Here is a 23355-nt window from a genome sequence, read left to right on the forward strand (position 1 = left end):
GCACAACAATCTGCATTCAGAATAAAATAAAACTCGGCAGGTAGAGACAAGTGAAAAAGTTATTTATTAAAGTATCGTGGCACACAACAGACATCTCTTAATCACACAATTTTATTACAACTAACAGTGTTGCTTTTTTTTATACTACACATTACACATTAATGGCAGTTTTAATGTGAGGAACAAGGACTTTAGATCTGTATCTAAATTAGATCTTTTTCATTTACAGATGCGTTAAACAAAAGCAAAACTGAAGTGTCAATATTTTAGATTTGATCTCTGGTGAACATCGAGTGCTGTACCTACTTATCAAAGGTAAATGCCCGTATACTAACTCTAACATTTGGTCTCATTAACCAACCTACTAATGTGAACATAAAACTAAACTGCAGGAACATCTAACTTGTTTCCCTCACGTGTTTAGATTGTCAAAGTGCACATTAGGAAATCACACAGGCTCAAATGCAGTTATTGAAAGTATCGTATTGCACAGTTTCACATCAGCTGTCTTAACCATAACACAGTATAACTTAAAAATACCGACTGATGACATAATTAGAAAAGCAGAGAGTGAGAATATAATACTGGAGTCAAAGTAACAACAAAACAAAAATGTAAAACACAACCTATTATTATTTTATATACAAATAAAGCCTGACTTCAATGTGCACACACACATATACAAACATTTACAAGTACATTAAAAAAACCTAATATGCAAAATATTCTATCTGAACATTATTTCGAAGAAGTGAGTTAATTTTGCTCCTTGACATGGGCTATATTAACGCATGCATTTTCTACATTAGTAAGAAAGTTAGACTTCAAAAGAATTCAAACTTTGGCTTTTTGTCTGTTTTGGTTCCACTTTATAAACATTATAATATTATAATTGTTCATTATTATGTGTCCAGGAACCTGATTTAGATATATTTATATTTTGTTCTGGTCACAAAAAGCTAATAAATGTATGAACAAACTGAATCCACATAGACACACACTTTCATTCCAACCTGGTTCCAATGATTAATTAGTGTAAACGCATGTCACATCTAAAGCACAAACACAGCATGAAGAAGTGTTAATGAGCTAAAGAGAAAATGGAATCACCACATCAGAGAACTAATGTTAGACAGCTTTAGAAGCTGAGATTCACCGTCTGACAGAACTAAGCTGGTTTTGATCCATAAACTATATAATATAATTTGATATAAACTATCAAACAAGCCCAAAAGTTTAAAAGCAAGTTCACAGAACACAGCACAAATGTGTGGAATACAGTTGATTGTGTGCTTCTGGTTTGTGTTATTGTGTAAACGAGGAGCAATGCACTTTACATTGCTTATGTTACCAGATGTTTGCAAATAATGATGCAGCCTAATGCTTTCAGACATGCAGCAGGTGGCTATGAGGCCATGTGCTTAAAGGAGCTGCATTAAAATCTATATATAAAAACAAATACATTACACCTTTAATGTAGCTTCATGTTTCATTAACTTATTTGCTTTCTTTATGTGGTGAAATCAGTTTATATAAAAACAGAGAGTACAGTGCATATTCAAAATAAGCCACAAATTGAATGTCTCTGTTTTCAAGATTTGTCACTTTATATCCTGAATGCGAATGTCATACTGTATGCACTGAAGAGCCTTTGCACGAAACATCTATTCCAGCTTTATGTGTATTACCCTCAAAGAGCATCAGCAATAATGGCTTATTTTATTGTTTCTGTCTGGAACCTCCTGCTTACTGAATGTTTGTGTTCCTTATCTGGAGCGAGCAGAGAAGCATCGCATATACTCTGTGAGCCAGGGGTTGAATTCAGGCAGCTTCCTGGCTTTGTCCACATCGGCAGACTTTGCTCTTCGGCGCTCGGTTCTTTGGGTCTGGATCTGACGCTCCACCTCCCGCCTGTTCTTGGCACGTAAAGCCGACTCATGGATCTATCAAATATATAAACAAAGCTGTCACCTCCTGCTGATACTAAACTGACTGCACTCAGTCACATCATGGTTTGGCAGATACAGATGCACAGAGGTTCAGAAAGATTACCTCACGAGTGGAAGCGGCAGGACCAACATTGTGTGTTTTTCTGGCGGCAATGTCTGCAGCCTTCTCCCCAGAACCATACAAAGCAAAGGGATGTCTACTCCCCTTGTTGTCCTCCACATGCTGTCCTGATGACGCAGGCCTGACCTGCTGGTAGCGCCAGGTTCGCTTTGTGGATTTGGTTCGTTCATTGTGCTGTGGTGGAGGTCCTGCTTCAACTGTATCTATAAAAAATAACAAAACAGGTTAAATCATCAAATCAGGACCAAATCTTTGATTGCATGATGTTCAATGACAAACCAAGCAGGTCAAGCACTGACAAATGACTGATGAAAAACCATTTACTGTTAGCACTAAATTACCTTGGACTTGTTCTCTGTGAGGAGCTGATATCTGTTTAATGTCTCTGCCACTGGCTCCCTGCTCCTCTCTCTCCCCATCTTGTACTCTTGTCTCTCTGGCACCATCCAGCTGTGAGCCTGTGGAGTGGAAAACAACACGAGTCACTTGGACATGCTAGTCATTGTTGGACTACACTTTAAAGAGCAACACAGTGATGTTGATGCAACACATTTATGTAACTGTAGTCATTAGTGCTTTTCAAACGTTGGATGTGCATAACATTATAATTAAGTAAAGAATAATTATAAGCTATGATGTCTTGCACCACGTGGTCAGAAAGATAAGTTTTATCCACACATAGCTCACGGTTACCACGGATTGCAGACACGCTGTGCTCCTCCTGCCGAAGGGGAAGACTGGGTCCAGGTACTGTGGTCCTGGTCTGCTGGTTCTGCTGGTCCTGCCTCGCCCCCTCACACTCCTCCAGCTCAGCCTGGGTCCCGTCTCCGTCAGTCTCACATCCGACCTGGTTCTTGCTGGGGGGAGTCGAGCTTCTTCCCCCAGATTCTGAATCGCTGTCCGATCCGTTCCAGAACCAGGGGTTGTGTGTGTGCTCCAGCAGCCTACGGGTCAGTCTGTACTTGAGCATCTCCTCGTAACACTTAGTGTAGGTTTCCCATTTGGGGTCTTTGAATTTTTTCATGTACTCGGAGCGAATCCTCTTGGTCACCATCGTGTCCCTGTTTGAGCCTGTTTGAACCGTAAAGCTAACGTTAGCTAATCCAGCAAAAATACCGCAAAGATCAACCAAAACTAAGCGCTACAATGCCAGTGCTGTAACAAACACTGTATGTCTATTAATCTTGTAATATCTTGCAAAACCGTTACGTTAAAAGCCTAAAAAGCTCCAGCAAAGATAATTTGGTTGAGATGCGCCTTTCAACACAAGATTTTATGGTTTGAGGAAACACCGCCAGACATTTAAACCATAACGTGGAAGCTGTTACAACCAATGGCAGAGTAGCTAGAGGCGTCTTCAACCAATGGCACAGCAGCTAGGTGTAAATAACCCGCCTACTTCCTACTCGCCTCGAACGTGATGACGTAAAGCACACCCCCTCCTCTGATTGGCTACAGCGTCTGACAAACACTCTAAATGAAGCGTCAGTGTAGGAAAACAGATCGATATTAACCTGTTCATGTGTAAATCGTTGCAGCCTTGTTAACTGAGCTGATTAAAATACATTGATTTAGTCACACCATTACTAAAATAGGCTTATATTACAGTCTTCAATTTAAACTGAATTAAACTGCTAAATTAACGTTGTATGAGCTCTCTGTCACTTGCCATCCTCGCATGACAATATGTTTCCGACTATTTATAGATATCTGTTAATCATAAGGTAATGGAGCACCGATAATCGCCTGGCTGTCAGCGCCAGCAGATATAGCACAGTAGCCTAAGCGTAAAATCTCACAGACAATTCTCTGACTTTCCACAACCGTGCGGGGCTTTGCATGAGACGTTCACGTCTGTAAGAATCTAATTTTGTGTACAGTGAATATACTTACACTGGGCTCGGATTTCACGGAAGCAGTGCAGAACAGATGGCGTTCACGGAGCTGCTGTAATCGCACGAACGCGTACTGAGTTTAGCCCCGCCCGCCTGAAGACGTTTTTAAAAAGCCAAACACACCCGCAACAGGTGCCCACGTCAGCTGCGGTCAGTGCGGTTATGAACCGGATCAGACTGTAAAAAATCACCAAAGACGATCAGCTTTATTGCACTTAGACACAATATACAGATTTAACGCTTTTAATGACTAAAAGCCACTTTTTCGGGTAAATTACACCGCGATGTGCTTAAATATGTGTGCTGAGCATACCCATGCATGTAATGCATGGATATGCAGAACTCACTATGGGTTATTATGGGGTAACAGGTAATAAATTGTGATGACTGGCACAGGTGGTGCGCGCCGCCAGACGCGACCTTCACTTCTTTGTACTCTTAGCCCACACCCTAACTCACACCCAGACAACCTGGTCCTATGCATATAAGGTATGGCTGCGGCGATGCCCCACTGTACACGGGCTCTGGTTTTGTCTAAAGATGGTCCGGGGTCGGGTGTTACGCGTATGGTCGTGGAGGGCATGCGGCTCTGAGATCCAGAGCCGGGTGTCGAGTGTCCAGTGCCACCGATACCTTCTGTCTAAAGCGGAGCTGCTGCTGCAGTTGCCGTTGCTGCCCATGCGCATTCCTGGCAAGTCAAAGTCCCTCTGTCCCCGTCGAAGGCTTCATCTGTCAGTGCGTCTGAAATCTAGCCGTCCCTTAACAGCGGGAGGTGAAGGGACAGAGAGCGATGCCCTCCAGGGATCCCCGTCTGTGCGATGACGTCACTTTCCCTGGCACCAAATCAGCTGTTGCAATAAACGTGTTACATACTGTAGGTGTGAGGCTTGGCTTTATCTCTCTTGGTTGGTCGTTTTTGTCAAGATCTCCCAATTCCTGCTTAATTTTCCTTTTAGTAATCTTTCACTGTCTAACAAAGCCGGTTTTGCGTGACTATCGCCTTTTTACATTCTAGAAATGATCATAATTTCACTATTTTTACTAAAACACTACCTTCAACTCTGCTTTATAAAGAAAAACAGGATCACGTTCAAAATTACCAAATAATGGACTTTAATAAATTATCAATATGTATATACACTTACATTCACATGTGTTGGGCAACATGTAATTTTTTTATTAAAGTTTTTTTGGTGGATGCATGGTTCAGTGGTTGTTTTTCACAGCCTTTCTCCGTGCAAAACACAGACAACAGACAGCTATTTATGCACATTTTAAAATATAAAAAAATGCATATTAATGTCAACAGCGCAGTATGACAGTCTATTGATAGCAGACTGTTGCTGTGCCGCAGAGGTTGATCCCTCTCCTCGCTTGATCTCCAGATAGCTGGTGGTGAAGGTTTTGGAGACGATGGAGAAGCTGGAGAAGATGGTGGAGGATTTAGAAGCACTTCCTGTGGACAATGCTGGGGCCTGCCTCGTCGTACTCCTGCTTGGAGATCCACATCTGCTGGAAGGTGGACAGGGAAGCCAGGATGGAGCCACCGATCCAGACGGAGTACTTCCTCTCGGGAGGAGCAATGATCTGGAGAAGGAATAAGGCGCATAAGTGAAGCTCTAATGTGCATAACTAATAGGTTGCGTGCGTAATTGTCAAGTTATGCGTGAAACCTTTAAACTTGAGTCTATTTGTTTCATTCATATAAGTAGGTTTTAAGTACCTTGATCTTCATGGTGCTGGGGGCCAGAGCAGTGATCTCCTTCTGCATACGGTCAGCAATACCAGGGTACATGGTGGTACCACCGGAGAGCACATTATTGGCGTACAGATCCTTACGGATGTCAATGTCGCACTTCATGATGCTGTTGTAGGCGGTCTCGTGAATGCCGGCAGACTCCATACCTGGTCAGGTGAGAGGAGAAGCTTGTCAGATTTGGGTAAAATGTTCCGCATTTCTGTATTTACAGAACTGCAAGACCGCGTCAGGTACCGATGAAGGAAGGCTGGAACAGGGTCTCGGGGCAACGGAACCTCTCGTTACCGATGGTGATGACCTGACCGTCGGGAAGCTCGTAGCTCTTCTCCAGGGAGGAGGAGGAGGCAGCGGTGGCCATCTCGTTCTCGAAGTCCAGAGCCACATAGCACAGCTTCTCCTTGATGTCGCGCACGATCTCACGCTCGGCTGTAGGGGACAAGTTGATGATGATGATGATGATGATGATGATGATGAAGGGATGATGATGGTTGTCACTCCGATGCGCAACGAAAGTTACAAGTTATCTGAACCTGACAGCTTATCTATAAGTGTAGTCATTTTTATTGTTTAATAATTTAACACGGCATTCATTGTTTTCAATAACACTGTCTAACAAAAAGTGTATCCGTTGTTACACACGCGCTATTAAATAAAGTTATAGCGTAAAGTTAACTTCTATTTCACCCATTCACATCTGCCTTAAGTGTCCTAAGTGACGTTTTAGAATTAGCCCCGCTCCTCACCGGTGGTCACGAAGGAGTAGCCACGCTCAGTCAGGATCTTCATCAGGTAGTCGGTCAGATCGCGACCAGCCAGGTCCAGACGCATGATGGCGTGGGGCAGGGCGTAACCCTCATAGACTGGGACGTTGTGGGTCACACCATCACCAGCGTCCAGCACAATACCTTAAAAGACGCAGTAAGAGAGTTCGGTCAAGTTCGGCAGGCGAGCGTCTGTGGAGAGTTTGTCAGTAAAATATCGCGAAAGTAGGTGTTTAGGAATTATTTAAAAATACACACTGATGCATGTATCAAAATATAATTTACATTACGTCAAGTAATCCCAGAGAGGATGAGCGACTGCGCGTAAATGCTGTGCGTAAAACTGCGATATTAAATGTGTAATTGAATCCGTTAAACCTGTCAATTAGATAGCACTGTGTGGTGAACGAGACTGATTCCAGGTGTTGTGTCTGTTTAGGAATCTGCGGCTGTTTCACCAGGTGTTTGTTGCTGTCGCTCTTACCGGTGGTACGGCCGGAGGCGTACAGGGACAGCACAGCCTGGATGGCCACATACATGGCGGGGACGTTGAAGGTCTCAAACATGATCTGGGTCATCTTCTCTCTGTTGGCCTTGGGGTTCAGGGGGGCCTCGGTGAGCAGGGTGGGGTGCTCCTCGGGGGCCACTCTCAGCTCGTTGTAGAAGGTGTGGTGCCAGATCTTCTCCATGTCGTCCCAGTTGGTGATGATGCCGTGCTCAATGGGGTACTTCAGAGTCAGGATACCCCTCTTGCTCTGGGCCTCGTCGCCTACGTAGGAGTCCTTCTGACCCATACCGACCATGACACCCTGAGGGGGGAGAGTAAAAAATAGTGCAACGTTTAGCAGGGGACGTTACATACTCCACACAAGTATGACATTTATTTGTCCAGAATAAAGTCCTTAGACGAAAATAGTGGTCATTGTGTAAATGTGCTAAATAACACCGTGGGCCTTAAAAGAACAATTGTGGCTGTCAGATCATCTGTGGCTAATTTAGTCTCAACGATTACTGGAGTTGGAATGAGCCAAAATTACATGGCTGGATATTTCATTCCAGAGTGGCATCAAGTTGCGTCAGAATATAAATAAGTCCAGCAAACTGACACATTGAACAGATACTAGTACCTGTTGAACGAATGAATGGATTTTTAAATAATTGCTGTTGGACATTTAAACTGAGCAAATAACTAGTTGAGGTGAGGCAATTACGGTAATTGTTAATTCGTTTTTCATGTGTTAGCGTCATGAGCTGTTGGATGCTTTGTCAGCTGTTTACCTGGTGACGGGGGCGGCCGACGATAGATGGGAACACGGCCCTGGGGGCATCGTCTCCGGCGAAGCCAGCCTTCACCAGGCCGGAACCGTTGTCGCACACAAGGGCGGTAGTTTCCTCGTCGTCACACATGTTGGCTTCTGTGGGAGAGGTTCAGCGAAATGAAATGCAATGAAAATGAAATTCACACGTCGATACATCAGTAATGAACGTGACAGAAATCACCTCCGCAGTGAAACTACATTTGTTCGTTCTAAACTCGCACCAGGTTTAGTACTTATGAACTAACAAGACTAAAATAATTGTTTAATGAGGCGTGAAGATGATGTGACGCGCTAAATGTATTTTGTGGCACACTGAGGTATTTACCTGGCTAAACGCTAAAAGCTGCATCAAGGGTGGACAATGTTTTTTTCTATTTCATACAAATCCGCCCACCAAACGTATAAATGCTGCAAAACTAAATTAGGAGATGCGCAATTTAAATTAATTTGTCTCATCATCAGCTCTGACAAGTGAACTGTTCTGGATTTCTGCGTCCTGCCGCATCAGCATCTTTTCAGGATACATCTATGAAATCTACTTTATCGGTTCATCTACGCTCCATCCAGACCCGATAGTTCAGATTAGAGCCTCTCCTGCCCATCACCGTGTTTCTATAACACCTGTCAGTCTAATGCCTTCTCGCAGACTTCAGTTATCAGTAACCGCTCTGTCCTCTCTATTCTCCGGGGCACTTGTCCGTGCACCCTAGCGTCCTGACCCTGGACGTCCTGTCTGCGCGGTGCTCGCTCCGCTGGTGCTGTGACTGCAGCCCAGCCCGGCGTCCCAATGAATGAGCGGCAGATCCGCCGGGGTCTTACCTTAGGAGTGTGTCTGCGGCTCGGAGAGGTCGACCCAACCAGTGCTGCTGCTGAACCAGCTACGGTCCTCTCTGCTGCGGGTCCACCTTATATACCCGACCTCCACCATTCACAAACCTCCGCACTGGCCCCCATCCCTCTCTGCCATATTAGGATGTTGACAGGCTGAGCGTGAGGAATAGGTGGAGGGGCGCAGCAAGGAGGCGCGCCCCGCGGAGCTAAGGAGGGGGCTCCATCCATAAAGTTTCAGGGGAGGAGGAGGATGGGTCGTCGAAGCCTTCATGACGGTGCGCGCACCCGAGGAGGAGAGAGCGCGCCCCATATATGGAACTGTCGCTCTGACCTCCCATCAAGCCTAGCGGTCCCACCTCGAGGGCCGTATAAGGAGCGCGCCGGCCACTGGGGGGCTTCTAGGGGCGACACCAGTTGCTACCAAGCAGGGTTATAGATTTGCTGCTAGTAGGCCTCATCCAACCTTAAAATGGGAAAATGCTGCTCTCAACTGAACAGATTTAGGCCAGAGAGAGCCAGGACCCAAACCACTGCCTGGCCGCTCAAACAAGAATAAGGCTGCAAAAAGGGAGAGAAGAGTGGAATCATATTGAGGGAATGAATAGAAGAACACAGAAAATGTAAAGGTCCAGTAATAAAAGCTTGGTGAATGTTTGCTTTGATCTCTTAAGCCGGAATGACCATAAACTCATGAGAAGTAAACTAGGTACTATTTGGTTTTCATTCATTCAGTGTAAGTGTGTTTGTTCCCGTTTTCAGCAATAAATTATTCCTGATGAGATATAAAACAACTGAACATTCCCACATGTATCGATTAATGCAAATAAATATATTAATCATCACCTGCAAAGCCTCTAGAGGTTTGGTCTCTACATACACACTAGCTGTTAGCTGAATGTGCGAGCATGTGTTCAGACATTCACACTGATCTTACAGAACCTTATTGAATATATAAGGAGAGAACCACTGAAACAGCCAACAGATGAAACCGTATCTGTGGAGGCTACGCTCCTCCGTCACTGGAGCAGTTGGATTAATTATAACTCTAATGGAGGAGGAGGGGCTGGCTGGTGCATGAGCACATGTGTGTGTTTGTATGCAGGCACCCAACTACATGTTTGTGTGCACTGAGACGTGCAAAGTGGCTAGAAGACAATGTGCAAGGGGTTTATAATAAGCTAAAAGAAAGCAGAGATACAAGTAAAATATGTGGTGGAGAAAAGAAGTGCACACGACACCTGCAGACAAATATCAGCAACATTAAGTTAAGTTCACAAACGAGCTGAAGAATGGAGCGTACACATGATCAAAAACATTTAATCAGAGCTGAAACATTGCGTCTACAACACAGAATAAACCATTAAACAGTAAGATTCTGATATTCATAAGAATCCCTGCAACCTGTACCAGTAAAAAGCATTTAGGATGAAATATCAAACATCTGAGCCCAGAGCTGTATTCACATGGGAGCGGAATGTTGTAAATGTACATTATAGTATTTAGTGACATGCATGAATTCTTGCTACACCAGCATCAGAAGGCTGCAGGTGGTTGAATGGGACGCATTCACAAACATATTGAGACTTTGAACATAATTTGAACTAAAACTGCAGATGGGATCCTATAGGTTTCCTGAAGACCTAAAGAAGTGAGAGCGTGCATGTATGTGTGTGTGTGTGTGTGTGTGTGTGTGTGTGGAAGTGGGAGGCGGAGGCGCTGCGCAGCAATGCTGAGCTACTTTTATGTACTTGTTGTGAGCCATTTTGGATCCGAGGGCCTGTGAAACGCCTAAAATGTAAATGGACAGCAGTTGTTGGGGGCTGAAAGAGGGAGGGGGAAGGAGGAGGCGAGGGGAGGGGAGGGGAGGTCAGAGGGGCCGAGGGGGGAGGAGAATCCACAGAGCCTCCTGGAGAACCCACTTGGCGAAGAGGGAGGAGGAACCCAGAGGTGACAGGGTGTGTGTGACAGGTGGCAGCGAGTATGAGTTGAGTTTCTCAGAAGCTGCCTGAGGACGACGCAGACCCTCTGGAGCGAAGTATTTCTTTCAGGGTTTAGTGATGTAGACATGGATCAGAAGTACGATGCGGCCACTACAGCCAGAAACAGTTTCGGGGACACAAGTGGAAGCAGACGGAGCTTTGTTCCCCGGTGTTACCTCGCTATTTATTCGGTTGTGTTTCTTTTCCAGCCAACTCTCCCATGAGAGCAGCACAGAGGGCGAGAGTGTCGGGGAAAGAGTAAGAATAGCACAAGCGCTGGCATCCGGTAGCTGGAACCGGCACCGGAGCCGCGCATCGGGGCTCCGACTGAGACCGCTGCGTGTACAGTAGATTCTTTTAAAAGAGATCAGACAGGAAGCGGGTTGGATTTGATTTTCCATTCAGGTGTAACTTTGAAGAGAGTCTGAGGATTATTGAGGACTGTGTAAAATGAAGAGGTGAAACCGTTAAAGGATGGGTTCACACTTTCTCCCATTTATCCCGAGTCGTCATAATTACATGGATGTAAATGTGTGAACAGCTCAAACTCTTCTGTTTAGTTATTATGTCTAAACAACATGTTGTCATCAGTTTGTCTCAGTGAGCTGCTTTCTAATGCTTGTGTGTGGTTAATGTTGACCTTTATAGTCTGAATCTTGTAATGCTGCCATTCTGTCCAGATTTAGTGGACCTTTGTCATTTACCTACTTAAAAACAGCAGCTGCACCGTCAACAATCCCAACCCAACATTTTTGCTCCAGCTGTGTGGTATATTTATTGCCTTTTTTTGTTCAGGAAATTCCCAGGGTAAAGACAGAGGGAGAGGAGGTATAAACCTGACCAACACATGGTGCTTGTTCCTGCAGCTGCTGCAGCGCCCTCTGCAGGACAGGAGCCCATATAATGTATTATTCTCCTACTTTCTTACTTTATTTTATGTTTACCACACTAAATAGTTTTTGTCAATCAAATGTATTCATTGTAATTTTACAAATGTAATGTTATAAATGCACTAAAAATTAATAATAAGTAATTATGTAAATACTGATCCTCTTGAAAGCAAACCCACCAAAATCATCTCTGGATTAAAAGTAACGCAGTTAATTAAATAGAGATCACACGAAAACAAACAATACATCTTTGACTCAGCGATAAAACAGTGCGTAGCTTATGGCAACAGCGCCCCCTGCAGTCATTCTGACACATTCCCAGACCTCACCTCCAGGTTCCTCCCTCACGTCTGCTCCTGCTGTTCTCTCAGCGCAGGGCTTGTTTCTGTTCGTCCTGCAGAAAAGCTTGTTTCTCCATCAGCTTCCTGAACAGTCCTTGTCTGTTGCCCAGCAGCTCTGTGTGCGGCCCGCACTCGGCTATACGGTGCTGGTCGAGGACCGCCACGGCGTTGGCGTTCTGGATGGTGGACAGACGGTGAGCGATGATCATGACTGTCCTCCCTGAGCGCAGGACGTAAGAGGAGACAAACTGAGTCAATGAATAATAAGTTGATGAAATATTGGTGGAAAAGAGAGACAACTACCTTCCATCAGACGCTCCAGAGCCTCCTGGACCAGGAACTCGTTCTCAGCATCCAATGCACTGCGGGAACCACATTTAAGCACATTAAAGTATTCACTAATTCAAAACTGACAGTGATTTGTAGTTCTGCAGTGTAAGTTTTATTCAAAAAGTTGACAAAAACCGCGGTGACAACAAAATTGGCTTTTTCTAATCAGTCGTGTCTTTCTCACCTTGTAGCTTCATCCAGCAGCAGGATCTTAGGATTCTGTGGGAAAAAATACATATTATGAACAAAAAATCTGAGCTGATGCTGGTTTCTTTGGTCATTTTAAAGCTGCATTATTTGTTTGGTTTACTAAACTATTACAGTTGTATTCTACTAAAGCTGCTGTACTCACCTTGAGCAGAGCTCTGGCTATGGCGATCCTCTGCTTCTGACCACCTGACAGCAAACACACATGACTGATACTTAGTTATTTGGTTAAACAGTGAGTGTCCACAAAAGAAGATATTCTAATTCTAATAAAACAGATCCAGTTGCTGAGTTGAAACTTAATGTCAGATGATCAACCAACAATAAACAATGAACAAATAAACGGAGAAAGAGGGTAAAGGTCACCATTGCATTATCATCAGTAGGTTGTGGGCCTTCCTCACCTGACAGCAGCACTCCTTTCTCACCCACCACGGTGTCAAAGCCTTTAGGAAAAGCCTGGATGAAGTCGTAGGCGTTGGCCACTCTGGCGGCTCTGTACACGTCCTCTGTGGTCACAGTGTCTGGGTCCATGGCACCGTACGCGATATTATCCCTTATAGAGCAAGAAAACAGCACAGGCTCCTGGAGAAGAGGTGAGAAGAGGAAGGAGGATGTGGAAAACAGAGGTCAGACCTTTTTAAAGCCCCGTCATGTTTTAACCAACATAACATGGAAACCCATGCACAAACACGTTTACTACCTGGCTGACTGTTCCTATGTGACTCCTGAGCCAGTAGGGGTTAAGATCCCTGATGTCATGACCGTCGATAGTGATGACACCTGGAGAGAAGACAGGCAGTTTGTGGAAGTAAGACGCAACTGGACTCATCCTTGTTGGTGTCAACCCTACCAGCATCAGTGTCATAGAGCCGCAGCAGCAGCGAGACCAGGGTGGATTTTCCAGATCCGCTGGATCCCACCACAGCCATGACAGAACCAGCTGGCACCAGCAGACTGAGGTTCTGGAAAATCAGAGCCTCCTTACGAGTCGGATAAGCAAAGGACACATCACTGAACTGTAGCTGGCCCTTCAGCTGCTCTGGAGGAAGCACTTGGCCTTCTGTGGTGGAGCAGATAATTGAAAAACGTGCAATTGTCATCAATGATGCAGCAAAGTAACACATTCTTGAGCGTCTGTGTGTGTGTGTGTGTGTGTGTGTGTGTGTGTGTGTGTGTGTGTGTGTGTGTGTGTGCCCACCATTCAGAGGAAACTCAGGCCGTCTGTCCAGCAGCTGCCACAGTCTCGATCCTGCTCCAAAACCTTTCATCAGCTCAGAGTAGAATGAGCTGAGACCTGTGGCCAAACAGAGGAAACACACGAGCTCTCGGCCGTCACAGACAGGCTGCATGCTACGGATAATAGTGCTGTAACAGGTGTGTTACCTGTGACGCTGATGCCGACCCAGAAGGTGTACATGAGGAAGGACGTGAGCGCTCCCACCGTCATGTGCTGGCTGGCCGTCAGGAGGCCTCCTTTGTAAAGCACCAACAGCATCATCATGTTCATACTGACACCAACCTAACACACAAAAACTGATGTGAGCACGTGACCCGATATACAGAGGAATATGTGGCCGGAAGCAGAAACGTGTGTGACATGTTAATAAATATAGGTTTGGGCCCCGTCACTGACACTTACCACTCCAAAGTACCCGGCTTCTAGCAGAGCTTCCTTTCGGGCCAAGCCCAGAACCAGATCCGCCTTCCCTGTGTATTTGCTGACCTCTAATGATTCTTGACCAAAAGCTCGGACCGTCCGCAGGCTGCTGATACATTCTTCTGCCAACTGAACACAGTTGTATTAGCACATTATCTCCTGGAAACTAGACAGTTGCTACGGACTGTGAGTCATTTATATCAGGTGCACATATGATGCGTTCACTGTATCTGTACAGGTGATCCACACAAGCTGGTCCCACCTGTGTGGCTTGGGCCAGAGCATCCTGCGTGCGCTTGGAGATGGAGTAAATGTATCTGCCGTAGACAACAGCGAGGCCGGCGACGGGAGGAACTATGAGCAACACGAAGCTCGCCAGACTGGGGGAGACGTAGAACTGGGAGAGGAGAGGGAATGATGAAAAGCAGCACTTCTGAGAATTCTGACACCACACACGTGATTGGGTCCACATCTGACCTCTATCTCCATGGTAACAGTCTCCATGATGCACAGACAGCACAGCTTTATTACATATAAGAACTATACAAGGTGTCGACATCATCATCATGTGGATTTTGATCTGAAGCAATAAACACATTTATTTCAGGGCTGAGGGAAGCGCTCACCATCATGCTGACACCTGCGACAGCCTGTGCGACGGCTCTTAACCCGTCTGACAGGTTGTCCGTGACGGCGTGGCCGACCACGGCCGTGTCAGCGGAGAGGCGGTTGATAAGCTCTCCGGTTCTATTTCTATCAAAAAAGGCCACTTCCTGTCCGAGGATGGAGGAGAAGACAGAGACTCTGAGATCACGAACAATCTGTTGTCCTGAAGAGAGAGAGAGGACGGGGGACGTTACGGAGACGACAGGACGGAGCTTTAACAGTGTTCATTCAGATTATCCTCCATGGTCAAATCACCTGAGATCTGCATGAGGTAGACTCTGGCAGCGTTGGCTGCTCCACCACACAGAAAGACTCCAGACAGCACCATGCACAACGACGTCAGGGAGGCTGTCATGGCCTCGGTGTCTGCTCCACTGCTGTAAATGGTGTCAATCACTTTACCAAAGAGGAACGGGGCCGACATGGAAACTGCACTGGAGACTGTGAGGAAGCCCACAGCAGCTGGATGGACACAGGAACACCACAAATACATCAGATAAGGAGAGTAAGTGATGGAGAAACCCCGGGGCTGTGGTTTAAAATGGTAGGTTTTATCCAACAGCCTGAACAAAATGTCAAAACAACCTGAGAGCAGCAGAGCACTTTGTTGAGTGAAATAATACAATAAGACTAAATGAAGAAATTTCTAGACTGGGAGAACCTGATGAACCCAATCAGATAAAGGAACAGTGACAATAGCACATCTCGTGACAGCCGCAGCATCCCGTGTAAACTGAAACAAAAAGCTACTCTTATCTGTGTCGGAGCCGTGAAGTGAAAGCATTTCAGCCTCAGCAAGTTTAAGACTTTAAAGTCGGCGTACGACGCATTACATGTGACGCAACGCGGAGAAAAGCACCCGTGCGCTCCGTTCACCTGCCATCCTCCACCTCTGCGGGTGAGCGAGACGCACAATCCTTCTCACGTCCTGGGGGGAGACCTGGGCCGGCGTGAGGCCTCTGTCCGCGTCCGCCTGAGGCTCCTCTGATCCGGCTGCTGCAGGTCGAGAGTCCGCTGAAGAGCTGGCAAAAGCAACAGGTGTGTGTGCGCGTGTCCGAGCTCGGGCCGAGCAGGTGTGTGGAGGCAGCCCAGAGAAAGCCCTGGTTCGGCTGCAGGACAGAGCCGACACCAGGGGTCCTGGTACCGGACGGACCCTGGAGTTCATCCCGGGAATCTGGGTCCTGGTCCGCAGGGAGGCGGAGAGACTCAGGCGATGGTCCAGACACGACATTCCGCTATGAATTAGCCGCAGTTTGGATAAATGTGCGCAAACGGGCTTTCGAAGAAAACCCCACATTGTCCCCGGTTCGGTTAACGGCACAAATTATACAAACAGTAACCGTTTTGTCAGATCCAGGTCCAGTTCTCAGAGTTCAAATGGAAAAACACTTCAGTCTCATGTCATCATATCGTTTTCAGTGATGCCGCTCCGTTGCTGGATCACTATAATAATAGTTACTTTAGTTTCTCTTTCAGCTTTTCTGTGACTTCGGCTACGGCGGCATTCAACAGGTAACACGGTATTTACGTCACACATGTCAAAGGTCTGATGTTGCAAGTGCAACTTCATTGTGACGAGTTAAATGCAACGACACGTGTCTTTATATAGATATTTTAATTGTTGTAAATAAGTTTTTGTCATTTCTATTCTGTCCCTACATTAAATGCTAAAGCGGCGCGAGGACCGGAGTTCCAGCTTGTGGCTTAAAGTAAACGACCGCAGCGCCCCCTGCAGGCGCCCACAAGAACTGTCCAGACGAGATGAGGTTCTTCCAGGCCACACGTTGAAGAGGTTGAGGCGTCTTTGTGCAGGACAACTTCCTTATTCTGTCCTCTTCTGTAAATGTTTGCAAATGCATCTGCACCTTTACATTAATAAAAACAGTTTAATATACCAATTTATTTATCTTGACATAATTTAACAGAGACAAATCGTAAAAAAATCTATCATTTACAATATATTATTTGTCTTCTGTGATTCGAAATCAGACACAGAAGCTTAAACCATCAACAAAGGTCAGCTGTTACTTCACAGTGGAGACAATTCCAGCTTCAATGAATAAGGCTTTGTAATAATTTCAGTGTTTCTCCACTAGAAGCTACACACACAACAAGTATGATCATAAGATGATGATGATGTAAAAATCTATTCAAGTAAAAACTAAAAACAAAAAACAAAGAAGCGAGCTAATTATTAATCCTATTCTAATCTTCTATACAGTGTTTACACTGTAATAAATAAATATGTATTACTTTATGAACTTGTCGAACCCGGAAATGAAACTGCAGGGGTTCACAGAAAATATTATAAATGATCTTAAACGGTCAGTTACTAGTGATTGATTTTGTCTTTACTCAGTCTGACACTGCCTAGTTGTCTGTTATGATATACAACCCACAGGTCTAAATAATCTCCACACATTACTGCATTTAAACGTTGAATGTAAAATTACATCCACATTGATCCATGTTTCTAAACAACATCCAACAAAAACAAACCAAAAAGCTTCAGAGGAATATGAAGGAATAAGTATAATTGTAGTCTCTTGTAGAACATGATGGAGCAAGCACTGCTCCATGTATGCAGTTGTATTTCAGTATATTTATAACTGACACGTTACAAAGAAATATTAGTTATGGGGCTTTTGAAGGTCACTGGGAAGTTAAGTATTAAATGTACTTTAAATGCCACCAAACCCGTTTATTCCCAGTTACACAACACAGATCTGAGTTCAATAACCAAGGGGTCTCTATGTTTTTAATCCTTCCTAATATCATTTGAATAGTGAAGCTATAAAAGGGACTGGTCACTTACTTCTAATGTGCAGTTCTACACAATAATCCAAACTTAAAATAATCGTAATTACAATAATCTTAACTTTTAAGGATCAGGGCAAATTGATGGTCAAGGCTTTTGCACGTGTTAGATGGCACAATATACATTAACATCATTATTGGTCAGGTTGAGCTTGTGTTTCTATGTAAATAGCAGAGACACAAGGTTCTCACTGAATATAAAAAAGATGAAGAATAGACTGACTTTAGGTAGAGAGATGGACATGATGTTTCCTGTCCGCAACATCAGCGAAATGTCTCAGGCCTCAGTCAACTTTCCTTTTGTGCATGTTAACTTGACACATATTTTGGTGGTTATGTTTATAGGTTTCAGTGCTGTCAGTAAAATCCGAAACAAGAAAAAGCGAGTGACAGTGTTGTTACATGTACAGTAGCACCACAGCTTTGACCTAAAAGGACTGTCGCTGTAATTAGGATGCCAAAAAAATGTTCCGTCCCATTTTCCAGCAGGGTAAACTCAAACAGCTGCTTCATCCGGCTCAACCGAAAAGGTTTCAACTGTTTTAAAAAGCCTCTGAAAACAAACCACGACATAGACACTAATACACAATTAGCAGTTGTGTGTACACTGTAGACACTTTTTGGCTTCGCTGTGAAAATCATGAAGTGATAACTCATTACTGACCCATAGAAACTACAGTAGTGAGGAGTGTTGGTTTTCTTATATTATCAATATAAAGCTGATGCATGGTTCAGTCTTTACTGTGTATAATTATATTTGTTTCATTCGACAGCAGCTCTTCCTGTGAAGAAAATCCCCTTATATTAGTTTTCCCTTTTTCTCATTCTATATAGTGTTTATTTACAGGCCTCCTATGCAAATATAAGCCAACTTCAGTTTTAAACCTCCTTTTCCCCAACTAAAGATCCAATTGTTCAGTTCCTGTTGCCAAAGCCAGTTTTCCCAGACCTCACCTCCAGGTTCCTCCCTCACGTCTGCTCCTGCTGTTCTCTCAGCGCAGGGCTTGTTTCTGTTCGTCCTGCAGAAAAGCTTGTTTCTCCATCAGCTTCCTGAACAGTCCTTGTCTGTTGCCCAGCAGCTCTGTGTGCGGCCCGCACTCGGCTATACGGTGCTGGTCGAGGACCGCCACGGCGTTGGCGTTCTGGATGGTGGACAGACGGTGAGCGATGATCATGACTGTCCTCCCTGAGTGCAGGACGTAAGAGGAGACAAACTGAGTCAATGAATAATAAGTTGATGAAATATTGGTGGAAAAGAGAGACAACTACCTTCCATCAGACGCTCCAGAGCCTCCTGGACCAGGAACTCGTTCTCAGCATCCAATGCACTGCGGGAACCACATTTAAGCACATTAAAGTATTCACTAATTCAAAACTGACAGTGATTTGTAGTTCTGCTGTGTAAGTTTTATTCAAAAAGTTGACAAAAACCGCGGTGACAACAAAATTGGCTTTTTCTAATCAGTCGTGTCTTTCTCACCTTGTAGCTTCATCCAGCAGCAGGATCTTAGGATTCTGTGGGAAAAAATACATATTATGAACAAAAAATCTGAGCTGATGCTGGTTTCTTTGGTCATTTTAAAGCTGCATTATTTGTTTGGTTTACTAAACTATTACAGTTGTATTCTACTAAAGCTGCTGTACTCACCTTGAGCAGAGCTCTGGCTATGGCGATCCTCTGCTTCTGACCACCTGACAGCAAACACACATGACTGATACTTAGTTATTTGGTTAAACAGTGAGTGTCCACAAAAGAAGATATTCTAATTCTAATAAAACAGATCCAGTTGCTGAGTTGAAACTTAATGTCAGATGATCAACCAACAATAAACAATGAACAAATAAACGGAGAAAGAGGGTAAAGGTCACCATTGCATTATAATCAGTAGGTTGTGGGTCTTCCTCACCTGACAGCAGCACTCCTTTCTCACCCACCACGGTGTCAAAGCCTTTAGGAAAAGCCTGGATGAAGTCGTAGGCGTTGGCCACTCTGGCGGCTCTGTACACGTCCTCTGTGGTCACAGTGTCTGGGTCCATGGCACCGTACGCGATATTATCCCTTATAGAGCAAGAAAACAGCACAGGCTCCTGGAGAAGAGGTGAGAAGAGGAAGGAGGATGTGGAAACCAGAGGTCAGACCTTTTTAAAGCCCCGTCATGTTTTAACCAACATAACATGGAAACCCATGCACAAACACGTTTACTACCTGGCTGACTGTTCCTATGTGACTCCTGAGCCAGTAGGGGTTAAGATCCCTGATGTCATGACCGTCGATAGTGATGACACCTGGAGAGAAGACAGGCAGTTTGTGGAAGTAAGACGCAACTGGACTCATCCTTGTTGGTGTCAACCCTACCAGCATCAGTGTCATAGAGCCGCAGCAGCAGCGAGACCAGGGTGGATTTTCCAGATCCGCTGGATCCCACCACAGCCATGACAGAACCAGCTGGCACCAGCAGACTGAGGTTCTGGAAAATCAGAGCCTCCTTACGAGTCGGATAAGCAAAGGACACATCACTGAACTGTAGCTGGCCCTTCAGCTGCTCTGGAGGAAGCACTTGGCCTTCTGTGGTGGAGCAGATAATTGAAAAACGTGCAATTGTCATCAATGATGCAGCAAAGTAACACATTCTTGAGCGTCTGTGTGTGTGTGTGTGTGTGTGTGTGTGTGCCCACCATTCAGAGGAAACTCAGGCCGTCTGTCCAGCAGCTGCCACAGTCTCGATCCTGCTCCAAAACCTTTCATCAGCTCAGAGTAGAATGAGCTGAGACCTGTGGCCAAACAAAGGAAACACAGAGCTCTTGGCCGTCACACCAACAGACAACATGCCTCACCACCGACCAGAAGATTAACGTGTGTTACCTGCAACACTGATGCCGACCCAGAAGGTGTACATGAGGAACGATGAGAGCTCTCCCACCGTCATGTGCTGGCTGGCCATCAGAAGGCCTCCTTTGTAAAGCACCGACAGGATCATCATGTTCCCACTTAGGCCAGTCTGACACACAAACACACACTTATTTGATTAGTACAACATCTGGCATCACTGCTACGCTCTAACAACACTGACTACAGGCTGGACATCTGCCGCTAATTGTCAACATTTGCCTCCAGGTTCGTATCTGGCTGAATATTATTTACTTATTTACATTTTAATTACAGAAAAAAAGCCTGGAGCAGGAAAAGGCAAGATTAGGAACAATTCTCAAACTCAACAGGCCAGGCGTCATTCAGGAAATCCATAAAAACCTTAAATAAATGGACAATGTCTGTACTTATATAGCACTTTAATGAAGTGCTTAATGAAGAAAAAGGAGAAAAGTGGAGTTATTTAAATCGGTTTTATGTTTTGTCTAAAATGTCCAATAGATGTGAAATACTCTGATATTGTGCCAGATCTGAAAAACGTTGTGGACCAAAAGCAGAAGTGAGTGTGGAAAGCCTAATTTGTAATCTGTGGTTTTGGTTCACATCACCGACACACACACTTACCACGCCAAAGAAACCAGCTCGCAGCAGAGCTTCTTTCTGGGCCAAGCCCAGGACCAGGTCCGCCTTTTTTGTGTATGTGCTGAGCTCTGAAAGCTCTTTGCCAAAAGCTCGGACCGTCCGCAGGTTGCTGATACGTTCTTCTGCCAACTGAACACAGTTTTATTAGCACATTATCTCCTGGAAACTAGATAGTTGCTACAGACTGTAGGTCTTTTATATCAGGTGCACATATGATGCATGCTCACATTTGAGTGTTGTGTTTACTGTACCTCTGTGGCTTGTGCAAGTGCATCCTGTGTCCGTCTGGAGATGGAGCGAAGGTATCTGCCATAGATAACGGCAAGAACGGCCACAGGAGGAACAATGAGCAGCACAAATCCTGCCAGACTGGGGGAGACATAGAACTGGAAAAGGAGAGACAATGCAGGTAGTATAGTAGCTATTACAGTAATTGTTTCCATTCACTTCCTTGAACATTCAATAGACGAGAAAAAAAATTTCAATTCCTTAACAACAGGTGTCTGTCGAAACGTTGAACTAAACTTCATCTTGTCAATCATTGCTGCATTTCATTGGTATTGATAAAGTATTTTTGTCAAAGTGAGTCAAACTCTCAGTTCACCAACTGCACCGAATAATACTGCACACATAAAAAAAACGATTGTCCTGCTCAATCTCATTTGACAACTCTGAGGGAAGCGCTCACCATCATGCTGACACCTGCAGCAGCCTGTGCGACGGCTCTTAACCCGTCTGACAGGTTGTCTGTGATGGAGCGTCCGACCACGGCCGTGTCAGCGGAGAGGCGGTTGATAAGCTCTCCGGTTCTATTTCTATCAAAAAAGGCCATTTCCTGTCTGAGGATGGAGGAGAAGACAGAGGCTCTGAGATCACGAACAATCTGTTGTCCTGAAGAGAGAGAGAGGACGGGGGACGTTACGGAGACGACAGGACGGAGCTTTAACAGTGTTCATTCAGATTATCCTCCATGGTCAAATCACCTGAGATCTGCATGAGGTAGACTCTGGCAGCGTTGGCTGCTCCACCACACAGAAAGACTCCAGACAGCACCATGCACAACGACGTCAGGGAGGCTGTCATGGCCTCGGTGTCTGCTCCACTGCTGTAAATGGTGTCAATCACTTTACCCAAGAGGAATGGGGCCGACATGGTTACTGCACTGGAGACTGTGAGGAAGCCCACAGCAGCTGGATGGACACAGGAACACCACAAATACATCAGATAAGGAGAGTAAGTGATGGAGAAACCCCGGGGCTGTGGTTTAAAATGGTAGGTTTTATCCAACAGCCTGAACAAAATGTCAAAACAACCTGAGAGCAGCAGAGCAGCTCTTAAGGAAAATAATACAATAGGACTAAATGAAAGAATTTTCAGACTGGGAGAACCTGATGAACCCGATCAGAGCAGGTTACACTGAAAGTCTATTACTAAATACTGGAAGTCTATTAATAAATATCGAAAGAAAACAAAAAGGAACAAGTGTTAAAATAAAATATGAATAATGATACTGTAGTTTGACTACAGACTCACTCTGACTCAGATAAAAGTCAAAAAATCCTTGTCCATTATTACAAATACAAAACTTTGGTAAAAGCAATTATCAACAACTGTTTTGTATAATCAAACAAAACGTGGTGCTGCATTAAAGTAACTGCATGCGTTTTGACGAATTGCTGCTCACAGTTTACCTGCCAGCCTCCATCTCTCTGGATGAGCAAGACGCAGGATCCGTTTAACATCGTCAGGGGGGATGGTGGCCGGTGCGCGGCCTCTGTCCGCGTCCGCCTGAGGCTCCTCTGATCCGGCTGCTGCAGGTCGAGAGTCCGCTGAAGAGCTGGCAAAAGCAACAGGTGTGTGTGCGCGTGTCCGAGCTCGGGCCGAGCAGGTGTGTGGAGGCAGCCCAGAGAAAGCCCTGGTTCGGCTGCAGGACAGAGCCGACACCAAGGGTCTCGGTACCGGACGGACTCTGGACCTCAGTCCGGGATGCTGGGTCCTGGTCCGCATGGAAGCGGAGAGACTCAGGCGATGGTCCAGACGCTGGGTTAGCTTGAGTTCGGACACATATATGCACATTGGCTTTCGAACTAAAAGCCACATCGTGTCGACTTTAGGTGCTATCTATGCAAAAAATACAAAAAATAAAAGTGATCCTTTTTTAGTGAGCAGCCAGGTTCGCTGTCTGACAGTCCGTTTCATGCTGGGTCAATCCACTCGGAGAAGCATTTTAGCCCCACGGCGTTTACGTCAACACTCCGTCTTCAAAGCCGGTCCCTTCTGGGGCTCGATCCCGCTTCATTGTCGAGTTTAGACCGTTAC

General features: G+C 45.1%; 3 protein-coding genes across 3 annotated transcripts; all 3 read right to left on the minus strand.

Annotated features, from left to right (window-relative positions):
- Window positions 1–41: 41 nt before the first annotated feature.
- On the minus strand, window positions 42–4097 carry ccsapb (centriole, cilia and spindle-associated protein b). Its single transcript, XM_029145243.3, has 5 exons — window positions 3964–4097; window positions 2764–3141; window positions 2412–2528; window positions 2053–2273; window positions 42–1943 (listed from the first exon to the last, which is right to left on the minus strand). The coding sequence occupies exons 2-5, from the start codon at window positions 3122–3124 to the stop codon at window positions 1767–1769; spliced, it is 876 nt and encodes a 291-aa protein (XP_029001076.1). The 5' UTR covers window positions 3125–3141; window positions 3964–4097; the 3' UTR covers window positions 42–1766.
- A 957-nt stretch (window positions 4098–5054) lies between these two features.
- On the minus strand, window positions 5055–8779 carry acta1b (actin alpha 1, skeletal muscle b). The gene is made up of 7 exons (XM_029144757.3): window positions 8624–8779; window positions 7764–7900; window positions 6970–7294; window positions 6468–6629; window positions 5959–6150; window positions 5689–5870; window positions 5055–5552 (listed from the first exon to the last, which is right to left on the minus strand). Exons 2-7 carry the CDS (start codon window positions 7890–7892, stop codon window positions 5409–5411), a joined length of 1134 nt encoding a protein of 377 aa, XP_029000590.1. The 5' UTR covers window positions 7893–7900; window positions 8624–8779; the 3' UTR covers window positions 5055–5408.
- Window positions 8780–9936: 1157 nt separating this feature from the next.
- abcb10 (ATP-binding cassette, sub-family B (MDR/TAP), member 10) lies at window positions 9937–23136 on the minus strand. Its single transcript, XM_041070099.1, has 28 exons — window positions 22728–23136; window positions 22020–22226; window positions 21725–21927; window positions 21288–21422; window positions 21019–21165; window positions 20389–20524; window positions 20202–20297; window positions 19882–20091; window positions 19732–19811; window positions 19433–19613; window positions 19174–19217; window positions 19006–19040; window positions 18795–18853; window positions 18521–18711; window positions 15585–16032; window positions 14964–15170; window positions 14669–14871; window positions 14305–14439; window positions 14025–14171; window positions 13769–13904; window positions 13584–13679; window positions 13236–13445; window positions 13086–13165; window positions 12787–12967; window positions 12528–12571; window positions 12360–12394; window positions 12149–12207; window positions 9937–12065 (listed from the first exon to the last, which is right to left on the minus strand). The coding sequence occupies exons 1-28, from the start codon at window positions 23134–23136 to the stop codon at window positions 11872–11874; spliced, it is 4308 nt and encodes a 1435-aa protein (XP_040926033.1). The 3' UTR covers window positions 9937–11871.
- Between the last annotated feature and the right edge of the window lie 219 nt (window positions 23137–23355).

Source organism: Betta splendens, chromosome 3, assembly GCF_900634795.4.
Source record: "Betta splendens chromosome 3, fBetSpl5.4, whole genome shotgun sequence".
Taxonomy (NCBI): Eukaryota; Metazoa; Chordata; class Actinopteri; order Anabantiformes; family Osphronemidae; genus Betta; species Betta splendens.